The sequence below is a fragment of the Mytilus galloprovincialis genome, chromosome 9 (genome assembly GCF_965363235.1).
Source record: "Mytilus galloprovincialis chromosome 9, xbMytGall1.hap1.1, whole genome shotgun sequence".
Taxonomy (NCBI): Eukaryota; Metazoa; Mollusca; class Bivalvia; order Mytilida; family Mytilidae; genus Mytilus; species Mytilus galloprovincialis.
Genome location: NC_134846.1, coordinates 8,924,016 through 8,942,166, shown reverse-complemented (window position 1 = coordinate 8,942,166; position 18,151 = coordinate 8,924,016). Strand labels below are relative to the sequence as shown.

The 18,151-nt window shown below is 32.6% G+C and overlaps 1 protein-coding gene across 1 annotated transcript in view; it reads right to left on the bottom strand.

The window, feature by feature from the left end:
• Positions 1 to 927: 927 nt before the first annotated feature.
• The window catches only part of LOC143044367 (uncharacterized), a 90,292-nt gene continuing 73,068 nt past the window's right edge, over positions 928 to 18,151 (bottom strand). Inside the window, exons 16-21 of the mRNA XM_076216322.1 lie at positions 12,682 to 12,822; positions 11,626 to 11,751; positions 9,009 to 9,137; positions 8,096 to 8,224; positions 3,705 to 3,836; positions 928 to 1,143 (exon numbers count right to left, since the gene is read on the bottom strand). Coding sequence (XP_076072437.1) covers positions 1,106 to 1,143; positions 3,705 to 3,836; positions 8,096 to 8,224; positions 9,009 to 9,137; positions 11,626 to 11,751; positions 12,682 to 12,822 — 695 coding nt within the window. The 3' untranslated portion in view covers positions 928 to 1,105. The remainder of the gene's footprint in view (positions 1,144 to 3,704; positions 3,837 to 8,095; positions 8,225 to 9,008; positions 9,138 to 11,625; positions 11,752 to 12,681; positions 12,823 to 18,151) is intronic.

Below are 18,151 nucleotides of genomic sequence, written 5' to 3'. Positions count from 1 at the left end.
AAATTACTGTTTGCAATAGCATTAATTGTTCTAAATAATAAGGATGTTCTTATCCCAAGCATAAAAGCATAGCCGTATTTGACACAACCTTTTTTAACTTTTGATCTTCAGTGTTGTACAACTTTGAACTTGTTTTCACTTTCGATTTTTTATATCTGGGCGTCACTGATGAGTCTTGTGTGGACGAGACGCGTTTTTGGCGTATTGAATTTTAAACCGGATGCTTTTTGTTATCCATTAATCATGTGTTTCTTTGTCTAATACGTTCTCCTATTTATTTGTATTGTAGTCCTGTAATATTATGTTGTCATTTCAATGTTATATTTAACATTGCCATTAAAGTGCGAGGTTTGGCATGCCACAAAACCAGGTTCAATCCACCATTTTTCCTTTAAAAATGTCCTGTACCATGTCAGGAATATGGCTATTGTTATATTATTGTTCGTTTCTGTTTGTGTTACATTTTAACGTTGCGTCGTTTTTTTTCTCTTATTTTTGAGTGTAATTTCACATTGCGATAAGACGTGTCACGGTACTTGTCTATCCAAAATTCATGTATTTGGTTTTGATGTTATATTTGTTATTCTCGTAATGTTTTGTCTGATGCTTGGTCCTTTTCTGTGTGTGTTACATTTAAGTGGTGTGTCGTTGTTCTCCTCTTATATTTAATGCGTTTCCCTCGGTTTTAGTTTGTTACCCCGATTTTGTTTTTTGTCCATGAATTTATGAGTTTTGAACAGTGTTATTCTACTGTTGCCTTTATTTATCCTCATTCAATTTTCATAGTTCATGTAGATCAGTTGTACCATTGTGTTGAATTTCAGCTGATTCTTATATCGTCATGAAGGCCTATTAACAGTGACTGGAGACGACAATGACAAGACTAACGATACAAATTATACCGGTCGCAATTGAACAATTCCATGACATATTTCATATTTTGTTTATTATATAATGATAACATCTCAAGATTCGTACAAACCAAATTGCCATTCTAACTATTTACAGATACAATAAAGGCGTGTAGTTTAATTCACATAATTCAATTTTATATCTGTTGTCGTATGGTGAGGTGTTTTTACTTAAAATTCAATGAGACTGCTAGCTATGTCAGCCACGGCAATTCAATGGATCCTTTTAGACCTGAAAAGATAAATTAAGAAGAATCTATTTCAATGTCTTATCAATATATTTTAATATTATCTAACATTTTCAGATGAAAAAAGTATCTCGTGTTCTGAACCATTCTTTGGTTTTAGATGAAACGTTGTACACGTATACTACGACGAAACATTATACTTGAACAATTAAAAACGAAATTTGAAAGTATTATCGACCCCAAATTCATGTATAGACATAGGATACACATATATATACATATATATATATATATATATATATATATATATATATATATATATATATATATATATATATATATATATATATATAATAAAAACTATAAAACAAATTCCCATACGTTTCGGCCATTACGGCCTTCTTCATTGGAATAAATTACAACATTGAAACAACAATTACATCACTTGGATACATTACGTTATAATAACTTTTATGACGTTCATTTGCCGCGTTTTTCGCTTTTTCAATATAAATATATTTATCATCGTTCATACATTGTGTTGAGTCCTTCAGGTTCTAGAGTTTTTAATTTTTTTATCCAAAAGGCTTCTTTAGTTTTTCTGTAAGTTTCTGTCCCAAATACTCTTTCTATGGCGGTAACTTTTAAATTTGTTATTGAATGATTGTTCTGAATGAAATGGTTGGCTACTGGATCTTCTGTTTTCTTTGTTCGTATTTTTGAAAAGTTCAATAGCATTCGTTGATATAGTGTATCACCCGTTTGTCCTACATATATAACTTTTTCACATTTTGTACAATTAATCGCATATATCACGCCTACGGTTTTACAATTTATTTGTCCCTGAATGGTATATTCTTTGCCGGTGTTGTCACAAAATACCTTGGTTTCATTTAAATGTGAGCATAGTGCACATTGTTTACCACATGGTCCACATCCATTAGTTTGCTTATAAAATAATAAATTATGCTTTTTGTGTACTAAGATGTCTTTTATGTTGTTATCACGTTTAAATGCCACGATAGGCACCTTTAGTAATTACTTTTTCCAATGCGCTTCCAAATGTACATTCCATTCTTAGAAAAAATCTTAAAATTCTCCATCAATCCGAAAGACTAAAGAAAATATTTCCCGATCCGCCTATCGTGGCATTTAAACGTGATAACAACATAAAAGACATCTTAGTACACAAAAAGCATAATTTATTATTTTATAAGCAAACTAATGGATGTGGACCATGTGGTAAACAATGTGCACTATGCTCACATTTAAATGAAACCAAGGTATTTTGTGACAACACCGGCAAAGAATATACCATTCAGGGACAAATAAATTGTAAAACCGTAGGCGTGATATATGCGATTAATTGTACAAAATGTGAAAAAGTTATATATGTAGGACAAACGGGTGATACACTATATCAACGAATGCTATTGAACTTTTCAAAAATACGAACAAAGAAAACAGAAGATCCAGTAGCCAACCATTTCATTCAGAACAATCATTCAATAACAAATTTAAAAGTTACCGCCATAGAAAGAGTATTTGGGACAGAAACTTACAGAAAAACTAAAGAAGCCTTTTGGATAAAAAAATTAAAAACTCTAGAACCTGAAGGACTCAACACAATGTATGAACGATGATAAATATATTTATATTGAAAAAGCGAAAAACGCGGCAAATGAACGTCATAAAAGTTATTATAACGTAATGTATCCAAGTGATGTAATTGTTGTTTCAATGTTGTAATTTATTCCAATGAAGAAGGCCGTAATGGCCGAAACGTATGGGAATTTGTTTTATAGTTTTTATTATACAATCATTCAGAGACTTTATGTATATATATATATATATATATATTACATGCAACGATCTTCCATTTTTGGACACTGCATTACGTATCATTTTTAAAGTAATAGTATGAACACTTTGTTTGTGTCATGTACACAAATAAATAGTTGTAAGAAAATTAGTCCTGAACAAGCAAACACTTAAAAAGTACCAGTACCAGCTGATATGTATTGTTAATACTGAATATGTTAATAAATCAAGTATGAATAATAATAACAAACTCTCAGGTAATTTCAGGAGTCTCAGAAAGAAATCTATCAAACCAGACAAAACCAAACATAAGTCAACATCAACCAACAGAAACTAACTGTTATATTGTTTACTTTGAACAGGCATTGTCCAAAGAACACGATGGGTTGAAAAAGTCTAAACAACACAATCTAATCCCAAGGTCAATTAAAAAAGGGGAAGTATAAACCTTAAACTGTATTTTTCATATATTTGAGAAACTTTACATATAATGTATTTCATTTTGAAAAAAAAAATGAAAAGAAACATCGACTTATATTTAACGCACATTTGAGCAAATATAAAATGAAAAGTTCAAATTCACCAGTCTTGTTATTGTTCCAAGTTAACCCAAACGAACAAATGAACAAAGTGAGTACATGCGGTCGATATACGACAAATCGGCCTCTTTTTGCACATACAAAGTTAATAAGTTCGATTGAAGGAATGCTTTACATGGCGTTAATTAAAAATACACGAGTTAACATCTTTATGTACACATGTGTTTATCTAAATATCTTCTTACGATTAAGGCAACTATTCGGACTTTCATCCTCTCTGTTTTCGCAATCTGGTTGGTTGTTGCAGAACCAACTATCATATATGCAATTTGGGTCATTTGCGGAACATCTAGACATTCCAGTAGGGCAAGCTCTGTCTGTAAAAATAGCGTAAAGATTTTAATATACAATTCACATACGTCATGAAATTGCAGTAATTCCGAGTACAGTTATGGCCCCTGTTCCAATGTTATAACAGGAGACCTTAACATCGTCCATGACCGAGAGCTGAAATCATTCCTCAGCAAGGAACCTAAATATCGTCCCCAATAATTATCGATTGGAATGAGTGTCGTAATATCATCCACGATTCATTCTTCACTTACTGCACGAAATAGATAAAACAAGAAAAAGCTGACGTAAAGTCCTTAGATTCTTTTTGTTTAATTCAGTAATGAACGTAGTCGTATTCAACATGAAGAACATATTACTCCTTACAACAACCATAATAGCCCCATTCCTGGTATCAAATATAAGCTAAAAGACGTCGTCAAGGAATTAATTGATGCCCCGGGTGATAAGGGTGCCAATAATATCATTATTGTTTGACGTTAATTATTCATTGAGGTTCAGCAAAAGAAAATCATATATTAACCAACATTCCATCTGACTCCATTTTCAAAAAATGACATCTGTAACAAACATAAACATTTAGCTACCTCTTTTCAAGCAGAACGGAATAATATGAAAGTTTCAACTACGTACAGGCTTCAAAAAGAGAGCAGAAAGACACCAGAGGGAGATTCAAACTCATATGTCGAAAATAAAATGACAATGACTAAAAACGCTGCACAAAACACCTTACAAATATAGATTTATTTCGTCTTCAAGACATTGTTCCATTACTAAACTGTCTATTTTACTTACACTTGGTACAAACAAAAAACCTGGTAAGAGATTGTTCAAATACAGCCTTTGAAAATAGTGGAATTTATTACTTTTGGAGTGTCAAACATTCGTTAAAAATACTTGATAAATTGCATGCTCATATCGGTGACTTCAAATCTATTCAAAGTTTTGATTTGTCTACCCTATATACCACTTTGCCTCATTATCTCAATAAGAAAAAAATCACACACCTAATGAAACGGGTATTTAAAAATGCAGAATGATAATATATATATAAGTGTAGGATTCAAATCTATGGCGGGTTCCAAATCTATGGCAGATTCCTAATCTATGGTAAATGTGACGTTACAAACGCCAAACAACTCAAATCTATGGCAGATTTCTATTTTCTCCAAATCTATGGCAGATTTTTGTTTTCTCCAAATCTATGGCAGATTTTTAAATTGCGTAACTCTCCGGGGGAGAGTAACATATTATGACACAATTCAAGATCATTGAATAACGCCATATTACATCGTCTCTGCTGCAAACGATGGCAGAGCCCATAGATTTGAACACCAATCCATATACAGGTATTTACTCACACAACAATTTGCGGATGGTTTAAAGGAAGATGTCACCGAATATCCGGAAGAGGAACAAAATGTTATGTACAGGCCGATTTCCAAGATGACTAAGGCCACCTTTAGTACTGGATATTTTAGAAAAGGAGTTATAGTAAATATTATAGCGTATACGGCTTGCAAAGATCATAAAGTGAAAGATATGATTACCGGAAACCAATTTGATTTCAATCGTTATTAAAAAAAAAAGAGAAATATTAAATGAGAAGCCTAACTGTTATTGTTTTTATATATATTAAAACTGCTTTCTTGTTTGTTAAGGGAATTACTTGTTGGTTTAACGAACGGGTTAAACAGGTTACACATATTAGACAATGCTTATTTTTACGGGGCACATTATTTTAAATTATTTCACAAATGTTTGTAGACATCCTATCGTCGTCGTTCATAATGTAGTGCATTGTTTTCCATTTGCACAACATTTGCCATAGATTTGAAAACAACAAAAATCCGCCATTATTATAGATTAGGAAATTACAAAACTTGCCATAGATTAGGATTGTAAAAAATCTGCCATAGATTTGGGATGGTCAACGTCATATTTGCCATAGATTTGGAATCTGCCATAGATTTGGAACCCACCATAGATTTGAGTCCTACATAACTCTTTTAGTAATTTTTAGTAACAACAATCGAAAGAACTAGGTTAATTTGACCTGCTTTGATACATTAACTGCACTTGCATTTTTAATAGATACCATTTTTGTTCGTTATGGATATTCTGTATATCGTATATCGAGAAGTTGCAATGGGGACTTACTGTGCATCACTTATTGCGGACATGTGTCCGTATTGTTACGATATACAATGTAGAGCTAAAATCAGTATAGAACCATCGAAACAAAATTTAATAATACTTTTATATATTTGGATGCTATTTTGGTTAGCATTAATGTTGACTTCAGTATGTATACTTGAGATATTTATCCTGCTGAACTCATATTAAATAAAGCTAATACTAGTCATGAACACTGCCCTTTCCTAGGTCTCTATATCTGTTTCTTTAGCAGGACGGTTAATACCAACATTTATGATAACATAGATGATTTTTACTTAATGTACAAGGACATCATTCGTATGCATAAATTAACGTGCAGACATCCTATGGTCGAGTGGTCTAAGTAGTAACTACTGTAATCACTGGCCAGTCAACACTGAGGTTGTGAGTTCGAACCCCGCTCGTGCGGGTGCACTCGACTCCAACTCTAACGAAAAATCGAAACGGAAAATCCTTTATCAAAAGGCAAAATCAAAAGTGAAATCAAATCAACCAAATGAAAAGTGGTGGTAATTTTCCTGACCTTCGTTTAAGTGTTTAGACAATGTCATAATGATAGTTGAATATAATTATATTATATTGACAACGATGTGTTGGCAAAACAAACAGAAATAATGGGTAAAAGTGTCAAAATTTGAGGCACAACAGTCAATTATTGTATTTCAATCTTAATCACAATAGAATAAAATAACAAGTTTAACAAAGAAAAACTAAACGGTATATAGACAATGATAGTGCATTGACTTGACATATCAACGATATAAGGATGAGGCTTAGAAACGGGGAAATGCGAGACTGTGCCGAGCTATTTCCCCGTTTCGGGCCGAATCTTTAAATCGTTGATATGTCAAGTCAATGCACTATTATAAATATTGTCTTTATACTGCAATCTAAAAAAAAAACATTTTCAATTTTTGTGTAATGCGCTAAGGTTATTTATTTGATTTAAATATTGGGGGAAATACCCTTTAAAAAAGCCTCACATCATGCTCGCGGAGAAATATACAACACAATGAAATTTACATTTACATGTTGAAACCAACACTCGATGGTGAACGAAATCGTTTGAGAATGGACTTAAATATCAACCATAAGCATAAAACATATGATTTATAGGTTGCAAACAAAAAATATTAACAAATTAAATATGTTTTTCCAATAATTGTAAAAGAAACAATGTTGAGTCGTTCCACGCTACTTTGTATGCATTTGAAACAAGAACAGGTTGAAGAGGTCGTATGAATAATTCAATATTATTTCGGCAATTTCTATTTAAATATTCACGAGGAAAAGTGATATCGGGTCAGTGACTGTATATGACATAGAAATATACAGTCAACGTATTTTGACTGCTCAAATAGAACGAGTGCAGTATAAATATATATATATACACTTAGTAGACAGAGTACCTTAGTATAAATAAAACACAACTATATAAAAATGTCCACATCACAATAACACAAAGGCTTGATGTTTAAATACAAAGCCAAGACAACAGTATATTATATTGGACTATATTAGAATGTATACAAAGATAAATAAAAAGTTCACTATAACACGTTTTCCAGATGATAAACAACGTCAGTATCTATAATCTATATTTCAAGACCATCATAATTATATTATTGGTGAATTTGATACAAAATATGTATCAACTAGGTTTTTGAATCCATCGATTATTTTGTTTGTTTAACAAGGACTCAACGTTCTTTAACATTACCTTGGTTCATCAACTTTTTGTTTAGACACTAATGACGTTTTACAAAGTCTGACTAACAGCTGTAAGCTCTTGAATACGGAATGGGTTGGGAAAGTATATCCCATATAAAGGTGAAGTTGGTATATTGATTCTACGTACATAAAATTTCTAAACCAAGAGGACAGACAATAGCATGAGCGTATCTGATATATGTGTACAGTTTCTTTGGTCAATATCTATTTCTGTAATTCTTCCGACATGGACGTAATAATGTGTATTGCTAACATCTTGTCAAAATATAAATCATGACATAGACAGCTAAAAATAACCATTAAAATTTGTAAAAATTATTAGTACTGCGTACTAAAACTAGCATTTTTTTTCAAATAATGAATGATATGTTATTACCTTTTGTACAAATCTCAGGGCTTTCATCCGATTTATCCTTGCAGTCAGGATATTTACTACAAAACTGTATTTCATAAATACACTGAACCTTATCTTCACATTTCACCATTCCAACTGGACAAATACGATCTTTAAAAAAGATGTAAAGAAATTAGAATATACTTATGCATCTCAAACCCTTTGACTGATGTCCCATTACAATTCAACATGTGTTGTATGCCTGGTTAAGCTATATTTGGGTATGCACCAATGACAGCAAAGAACACACGTAAGTTAAGTAGGTTTCAGTACTAACAATATTTTTTACCGAAACACCAATACATCATTTCAAAAACATTTTTGTTAATAGTGGCTCGGCACTAGAAACAATATTCGTATTCCATTTGTCGATAAAGCTGATTTAAATGTTAAGTTTGAAATGTGGCAACCAACAAGTTGAAAGAATAAAGGTTTGTATGCTGTTCTTGTACTTCCAATGTGACTTATACATAACTAAATGTTACTTGGATCTGAAAGGTTAAGTGGGTTTTCTGATTTTCACACTAATATAGAAAACATTGATTTCGTCACATGTTTTGTGTTAGTACATTTTCATTTTGTTTGTGGTAGTTTACTTGAAACAAAGAAATGATCTCATAGAAACATGTTTATAAATTAATTTCTATTCCCTAAATGTCTAAATATGCTTGAATCGAAGACAACCTAAATATATGCTGGGCAAACACAACACACACTATATTATAAAAATATATGTTATTGGAACTTATCTTTGAATTGTTTGATAAATGAAAAAAAAGTTATCCTAGGCTTTTTTGAACCTCAAAAATCTTTTTCATTACTTAAACCTTTCGGCTCTTATTTGTTTTATTGATGTAATGTCAATCATTGATTCAGTCGATTCAAATAAACTTACTCTCTACACATAAGTCTGGATTTTCGTCTGAACTATCTGCACAATCTGCAACACCATCACATGTCTTGAAATTGAGCACACATTGGTATCCATTATCACATTTCGACATTATGTCACCACAGCTGCGTGCTGCAATTGTACAACGACATGAATATTCAATGTAATCATTTTCAATTTGTCAATGTGCAGTTATCATAAGATAAGGAGGATGATTTTCTGTTTCATCGTTAGATATATGTTTCAGGCAAACAAAAAAAGACATATCCAGAAGATGCGAAACGAGAAAAAGGGGTATTCAAACCTATAAGTCGAAGACAAACTGAAAAAGCAATAAAAAAAGAAACAATTACCAAATACAAACAACAGTCTACAAAACAAAACACGGAAAACTTAATTTTCAGAAATCCCACTGAAAACTAAGATAGGTGCCGCGAAATGATAAGCCGATGTGTAGAAAACAAATAATTGTAATTCAGACGCTATGTTTACAACAGAATAATTCATGCAACTCTAATAATAAAAAACAAGCCGTAGATGACCAACCATTACGCTTGTCTTTTCCAAAATATACCTAACATACTCTATTTTATTACGTTATCTTAAACCTCTTACATTTTCGATTTTAATGACTCTGAACAACACTGTTTCATTTCCAAATGTAAAACCAAATACTGTAATACCTATCAAAACTTAATAGCAGGTGCTCAATTTAATAGCAAATGTACTGAGCTCCAATGATTTGAATTGTAAATCAACAAATCTCGTCTACGGATAAGAGTGTTTGTTACCTTTAGGGATGGGTATATGTTTGGCAAACGAAAGGAAGGCTGGGGTTCGTGTTGTTTATTCTTTAGTTTTCTATGTTGTGTCGTGTGTGCTGTTGTTTGTTTGTCTTTTTCATTTTTAGCCATGGCATTGTCAGTTTGTTTTAGATTTATGAGTTTGACTGTCCCTTTGGTATCTTTCGTCCCTCTTTTTTAACAAACGTACGGGCGGCCACTGATCAGAAATAAACAAAAATGCAAAACAACTAATGGTTTACCAACATTTCAATCAGCCTAATCATTCAATCCTTGCTATGCAAGGTCGCATCATCGAATAAATATACCACATCACTGACAATCCTCATTTTGCAAATCCTCTCCGTAGACAAAAAGAAGACTACAGGATTCGACAACTGGAAACTGTGGTATATGTTTTTTATCTAGTGATTTCTGTAACTCAGTGAATGTGAAGATTATTTTCAACTTTACTCCTCAACGTAGATGCAGTCATGGTCATCGCCATTATGCATCATCTACTCTCAATGATGTCTCTATTAATGACCTTCTGTCATTTATACAAAAGCCGTTTGGTATTCATCACATTCGCACGAAGCTTTAATCATTACCCCTTTCAAAACTTCAGTCTCGATGCCATCATCTTTCACCATAAATCGATAATATAATTAATATCAGTCTGTACCTATTATTTTGTATACCAAACAAATTGCAACTAAAACTTTCAATTACAAACAAGTGTTTGGCATTAAGATGTGGAATACAATAACGTCATCTTTTTAATAGATATTTACAATGAGAGAAACACAACAAATGTGTTAATCTTAAAAAGTTATTATATTCGAGTTGCTTCGAAGAGCCTGTGTCGCTAGCCTGGGTCTATGTACTAGAAAAACAAGATCATCTTAAATGTTGATCTTGTATTGCTGATTAAAAAAAAAAGAATTAAACACTTGTCAATTAGGGACAATCAATCCTATGAGTCTACCTAATAGGTAGATGCGGATTTTTTCCTGTTGGTCGTTTTTGCTATATGAAAAGTCTAAATATATTTTTAAAATTTGTAAGACAATAGTCAAAACCTTACAGTATTAATCAACCTAGTCATTAACAAACAATAATTTCAATAATGAGTGGACTAACGATTTTGGCTTTGTTGATTTATTTGTAGACATATAAAAAATACGAAGATGTTGTATGACTGCCAATGAGACAATAGTCTTGTTGATCACGTTTGCTATCTAAAGTGCCTATCTTTCTATAATAGTTTTCAAGATAAGAGACCGAAGACAAAACATAGGTGGAAATGGTGATTTAATAGAAATTAAATAGTTGTTAAAAATATATGATACAATGAAATTTAAGTGCAGAAAAAATTAATATAGCAAGATTGATTCTGTTTTAAATGTACATGTACAACCATTATTCGGGTCCGATTATATATTATTGTAGTTTTGATATCAAATTGAAGCTCTCAGAAGTACATGTTTCTATACTATCCAACTTCCGGAAGTCACTGCGCTTTTCGGAGCAAGTCAGGATAAGGTTTGTTTTATTATGAAATGACTGCCACTTCATTTGAACATCAGTCAAAATAGCAATTGGGCTATGCATTAGTTATTATATTCCAGACAGGAAATACATACATTCGTACTCATTTCATATTGGTTTCTTATTAAACTGTTTTATTATCTATAGTAAGAATAAGTGAATGTCTAGTAATTGGAATAGCTCGTTTCTGTCAACAGTGAAATGTGAAGAAGTCTCTGCATTTTGCCTTTTTACTTGTAACGATAGAACATACGTATCTTAATAAAAAAAGTTAATTAATGAATTACTTTTACAATATTGTTGTTCATCTTCTGATTCGCCATCACACATCTGTTCCCCTGAACAAATCATTGACTGATGTACACACTGATGACCATTAGGACACTTTTCAGAAAACACGGGACATTCGTAAGCTACAATATCAAATCAAGAAATAAATACCTGTTTGACAAATTACTAATTTGGGACATAAAAACAGGTTCAGAAGAGTCATGCATTTCAGATTCGCATTAAGTGACAGGTAACAGAATCATTTTATACACTTTAGTGTGAATAAAACAAATATATTCAATTAATGAAATTCGATCCATAATATCGATTATGTGTATACTACCTTTGAATATGTCTAGCAAATGAATAAATACAAAATGAGGGCCTGGCGATGCAACACCAAATTGCATCCACTGTATGAATTAATTAAACAATTCTTACAACGTGTATTACCAATACAAACTAATGTTTGAGATTCTTCAAATAGTAAACGACTCATTTGAATGCACAGTTAACAAAGCGTTATATATCACTCTTTTAAAAATAAATGCTAACATTTTTTTATTCCAGATTTGAAAATCCAGGAGTCTTGACACCAAAATGGGGCAGCACAACAAACCAGACAAAATACAGTTACAATGAGTCAGTACAAACTATAGTTGAACTCGGATATTAAAGATAGCATAAATGTTATTATACCTTAAACTGCTTATAATTTCTTTTTCTCCAAATTAGAAAAAAATGAGTAAGATAAAATTTAATAGAAAGGATATATTCTAAAAGCTTGAATTCAGCGACAATATTCATTTTTTCTTTTCATTCCGTGAAATATTTACATGCACACTGTCACATCATATACAGCTAACATTGCGTTTGTTTTTTTGTTTCTGGAATTTTAAAGATGCAAATTGTCCCAGTTTATTTTATCGAGACTTTTGTTGACAAAGGATACTTTTTCGAAAGAACATTTTCTCCTTTTCATCTTTTTCAAAGAGAACCAGTCTGAAACGTTTTATACCATATAACTTTTGATTTCTAAGTTGAATCATTTTAAATAATTCACAAATTTATACCTGAGCAATGATCTGTATCATTATCGGAACCATCTTTACACTCTGAACCCAAATCAAAAACATCTCCAGAACACATGGAAAAAGCACGAATACACTGCAGTCCGTCTTTACATTTTACAAATCCGGCAGGACACTCATAATCTAGAAAGAAAAGCAGATTTCATGTTACAAATATATCACAGATTATGGCATTACTATGTGTTATATGGTTTGCTACTGACCCCTAACGGATCCATAGAGGGTTAGTAAATGTCATAGGGATGAGGCCGAAGTGTTCTAAACACACTTTCTTTATCTTAAGACGTAATATGGAATTAGGCAACTAAATGAAATTTTTCGTCCATTTTTGTCAAGTGATCTTGCGGTCAGAGCTATTAACATACATGAGGAACGTTTAATAGAAACCAGGATGTTTCAATTCAAAGAAACAGGAGAACTATATGACTAATGAAGACCTTAAGTAAAAACCTGTTTATGTAGAGTCAAATTTATCTAAGAGAGTAAGGACTTTACTTCCTAGGTAGTTTCTTTATTTATCACCAGGAAATGGTAGGAAAATATATCATACTCATTTCGATACCGAAACATTTGACTTCTAATCAGGAATCTGTTGTTCAACTTGTTGTTAGTACGAACATTTCTTAAACATTCGATTTAGTATAATCATATGATTAGAGTTTTGTTCAACCTGTCTTTAAATTAAATGCGTTGTTACAAATGCTAAATAAAGGCAACAGTAGTATACCGCTGTTCAAACTCATAAATCCATGGACAAAAAACAAAATCGGGGTAACAAACTAAAACTGAGGGAAACGCATAAATACAAGAGAACAACGACACAACACCACAATGCAACACACACAGAAATGGACCAAGCATCAGACAAAATCCCACGAGAATAACAAATATAACATCAAAACCAAATACAAGAATTTGGGATAGACAAGTACCGTGACACGTCTTATCGCAATGTCAATTTACACTAAAAAATAAGAGAAAACAAACGACGCAACGTTAAATTGTAACACACACAGCAACGAACTATAATAAACCTATTGTTAGATTTAATCCATATGACGGTGTATTAAATTTTAATTATATGAATGAAACATCCAATATGGCTGCTGTAGTAATTACAAAAAATGATTTAGGCTTGGAAAATGCGACGTTTTAGAGGTATTCATCCCTATGTGATTTTAACAAAGATCACCTCTGAAATTGTCTTAGATTTAAAAAAGACACACAAAACTGTTAGGATTTGAGTTGACAAACAATTGGAAAGGGATTAGACAAGACAAGGCGAATGATCGGTGGACTACATACAATGGTAATCTGATAACAGAAAGAAATTGGTATGTTGTATGTTATCACTTTCTGAGTAGTTCTGATTGTAAACACGGACTCGTTATTGTGCGGTATCCTTTAACAAATTATGGCGAACCAGTATTTGTTTTAATAAGAAATCTTACCACAGCATAAATGTACAGGCCATAAGTTATTGCCGAAGCAAGTCTTAACTAATTTTACTGTTTTTCGAAGTTCAAACATTTTATATACCCATAAGGAGTTATAGGCTTTCAGACCGATAGGTCATGCTTTCGGAGAATCAACCCGGACGATACCATGTTTCAATGAAATATGCTTCAAGGCATACAATAATGATCTGTGTGAGGTCACTATTTTCCTTGATAAAAATTTACTCCAACATTTAATTCGTTTAATACTACATTGCTAGTAGTTTGTTGTTGCCAATTGGGGAATTTTTAAAGTTCCATTTTTGACAGGTTTAACAAAAATTCGTCATTGACGCGCATTTTAACTTTAGAAACAAATAATGTAATGTTTTGTCTATTTTTCGATCCTTTATCATATATGTGAGATGAATTTTAATGTAAAACTTTTCATAGCACTTTTAAAACAAGCAAGATTTAACTCATTCGTGTGTAGGATTTTAAAAATCTTATTGTTTCACACTGAATACGAAATCATATTGTGTTTGACCTGCATGTATTGATATTCATTTTCGTGTTACGTGTACATGTACATGTATCTCGATTTCGTGATACATTTGTGTCAGTTCTTAACTTTTTACATCTATACATACCTTTTACTCTATCAAATGATCAACTGATAAAATATTTTTATATTCTATTGAATAACAGCCACGTACCGCACAATGGAATCGCGGGAGTTTAGAAATAAATTTTAATTCTCTGTTTTAAAAAAAAAATGTATTGCCATTCAAAAGAAAATTATTCGGAATAGTTCATTTGTTATAAATCGTTGAAAAATAATCACTTTTCCGCGATAAAAATGCCATTACAAACAGAAACAAAAAAAGCATAGCATCCCCTTCCATAAACTAAGTAGGTACATTAAACTACTTACAATGTGACTTGTATTTTTCATACACCGTTATCGGGTGGTAACAATTCATTTGTGGCTTTCTTCATGCAGTTACAGTAATATTTTATTGTGTTTGGTTAATGATTTCTAACGTTTATATCTAGATTAATTAGTGACTTTTATTTCACATTCTAAATGAGCCGTATGGCGATTTAAAACCTGAACGCATCAGAAAGGAATATCGCACTTCAGTTTGGTCGGTGAAAAAGGATGCTAATTCTGCAAATCTTTGCAGACAATAATATTTTTTTACGGTATACAAGTCAGATAATGCATATTTTAAGGTTTTTCTTGTCGTAGAACACATCTCGGGGTGTAAGGATTACCCAAAGAAAGACCTCCCTACTGTCGGTCTTTCATTTGATCAATCCTGCCACCCTTCGATGTGTTCTACGACAAGAAAACCCGTAAAATATGCATTATCTATAACTTATAACGCCCTTTATCCTACTGCTAACACAGGTACATTTTAATTCTGCCCACAGATACTTCGCACCGTACGATAATAATATTTTTCGAAGTTTTATGCTATCATAAATTTATTTTCTTTAGTAAAAACTATGAGTCAAAGAAGGATACAATGAGACAACTCGATCATATCTATACCAACAGGCTACACATATGTATAATGAAAATTGACTTTAGTAAGTGTTTTATGTCAGTGATTAAGTATAATTTATAGTGAATAAAAAGTCTCATATTTCTCAACTGAAACGATATACAAAGGCAAGCACCTGTTACTCAGAATTTGTGAAATTTAAGTCAGATAGACAGGGATTTTTTTAACAAAAGTCGTATACCCCTGTGTGGTTAGGGGATTGGGACTTTTTACTAGGGAAAGCAGTGTTCAGTGTTAAAAAATCAAAGATATATTGATGAAATCAATGATTGGAAAGTTTTGTGATTCCTGAAGATACTTCCGGTAAAGCATCCAAGGTCTAAGTAAGACATGATATATATAAAATGCACCAAGAGCATGCAGCATCCCCGTAGTATTTACATGTAGGTTTTAACATATACATTTCACCATGTAATGTTCTAACGTTATGCAAGTAATGATCGTTACAGATAAAACTTAAAAGACACTAAAAAAAAACGTCATTTTTATTTGACCCAGCCGGGTCAAACCAAAGACTTTTAAATTGGTATTTGGTGCGATTCCGCTAATCACTCGACATTAATGGATGAAAGGATAGGCTAGTCAGCTCATTGGCATAATAGGGTCTGAGAAGGTGTGATATGTCGTTCTGAGCACTGTTACCTTGTGTACAAACATGTCAAAAATCAGGCTCAGGCTGTCAGTCTGGTACAAAGTAGGGTTAATATTCATATATCATTAACATGTTCTAGTCTTCAAAAGTATCTCATGTCCCGCGCTGAACATTAAGCATTCATCCATCATCATCATCATTAGACAAACAACCCATGCAAATACACGATGTATTCCTTTGCTATTTTTTATTGTTTGTTTGAAAGCTGAAGGCAGGGTGTGCATCTTTTAGTCGACAAAGTTCAATTTTTAAGTTTTAGTAGTCACCAATGTATGTTATTGTTACGGTTCTAAATTTATTTCATCAACCGTAATAATTATCTAAAACTTGGCATGCCATATTTGATAGAAATGCAGACGTCAAAGAAAGCACCCATCAGCCAAGCAATTTCACGAATGTTAAAATGCGACGATTTCATCAATTATCAAAAACAAAATACGTAGAATTTGTATCGAGTTGTACTAAATTAACACCAGAAAATACATGTTTTTGAAGGACCCATTATAATGTTGATGTACTTATATATATATATATATATACAACTCGTCTAAACATCAACCCAACAATGTTAGATCTGTAAATTTGCTTTCGCAAATGTTTGGTTCTTCCCTCGCCGGGATTCGAACCCATGCTACTGTGATATCGTGACACCAAATCGCCTGAACTGCAGCCGTCCCGCTAGACCACACGACCACCTGGGCTCTCAAAAAAAGAGCTTTCGCTGGCCGTGTGTTACCTTTCCACGTCAGTTTTAATCTAGCGGCGTACTGCAGTACATGATATATAAGGCATGAAGATGTTATTGTTACAGATCAGCTAAATTATCTATAGTAAAGGATCCTACAAAGTAATGTAATATACAGTCACAGAAAATAATTATATTTATAAGTACGTCTGAGTCAGTGACAACTCTACAACAGATGTATCCATCGGATCGCCATCAATGATGGTGATACATGGCTGTGTACATAATGTATATACAACTCGTCTAAACATCAACCCAACAATGTTAGATCTGTAAATTTGCTTTCGCAAATTTTTGGTTCTTCCCTCGCCGGGATTCGAACCCATGCTACTGTGATATCGTGACACCAAATCGCCTGCACTGCAGCCGTCCCGCTAGACCACACGACCACCTGGGCTCTCAAAAAAAGAGCTTTCGCTGGCCGTGTGTTACCTTTCCACGTCAGTTTTAATCTAGCGGCGTACTGCAGTACATGATATATAAGGCATGAAGATGTTATTGTTACAGATCAGCTAAATTATCTATAGTAAAGGATCCTACAAATTAATGTAATATACAGTCACAGAAAATAATTATATTTATAAGTACGTCTGAGTCAGTGACAACTCTACAACAGATGTATCCATCAGATCGCCATCAATGATGGTGATACATGGCTGTGTACATAATGTATATACAACTCGTCTAAACATCAACCCAACAATGTTAGATCTGTAAATTTGCTTTCGCAAATTTTTGGTTCTTCCCTCGCCGGGATTCGAACCCATGCTACTGTGATATCGTGACACCAAATCGCCTGCACTGCAGCCGTCCCGCTATATATATATATATATATTAAACAAAGACTTCTTATTATCGGCTATCAAATTCAAAACACTCAAATTCCATGAAAGATAAAATGTTTGCAAAGGAGAGTCGAAAGATACCAAAAAATGTGCAATATTTGCCAATGGACGTTAGACAATCATCGTACAATAAGCATGATAAGCTTATGTCTGTCAACATATATATATTACAGGAAAATACTTTTTCATACAACATTAAACTT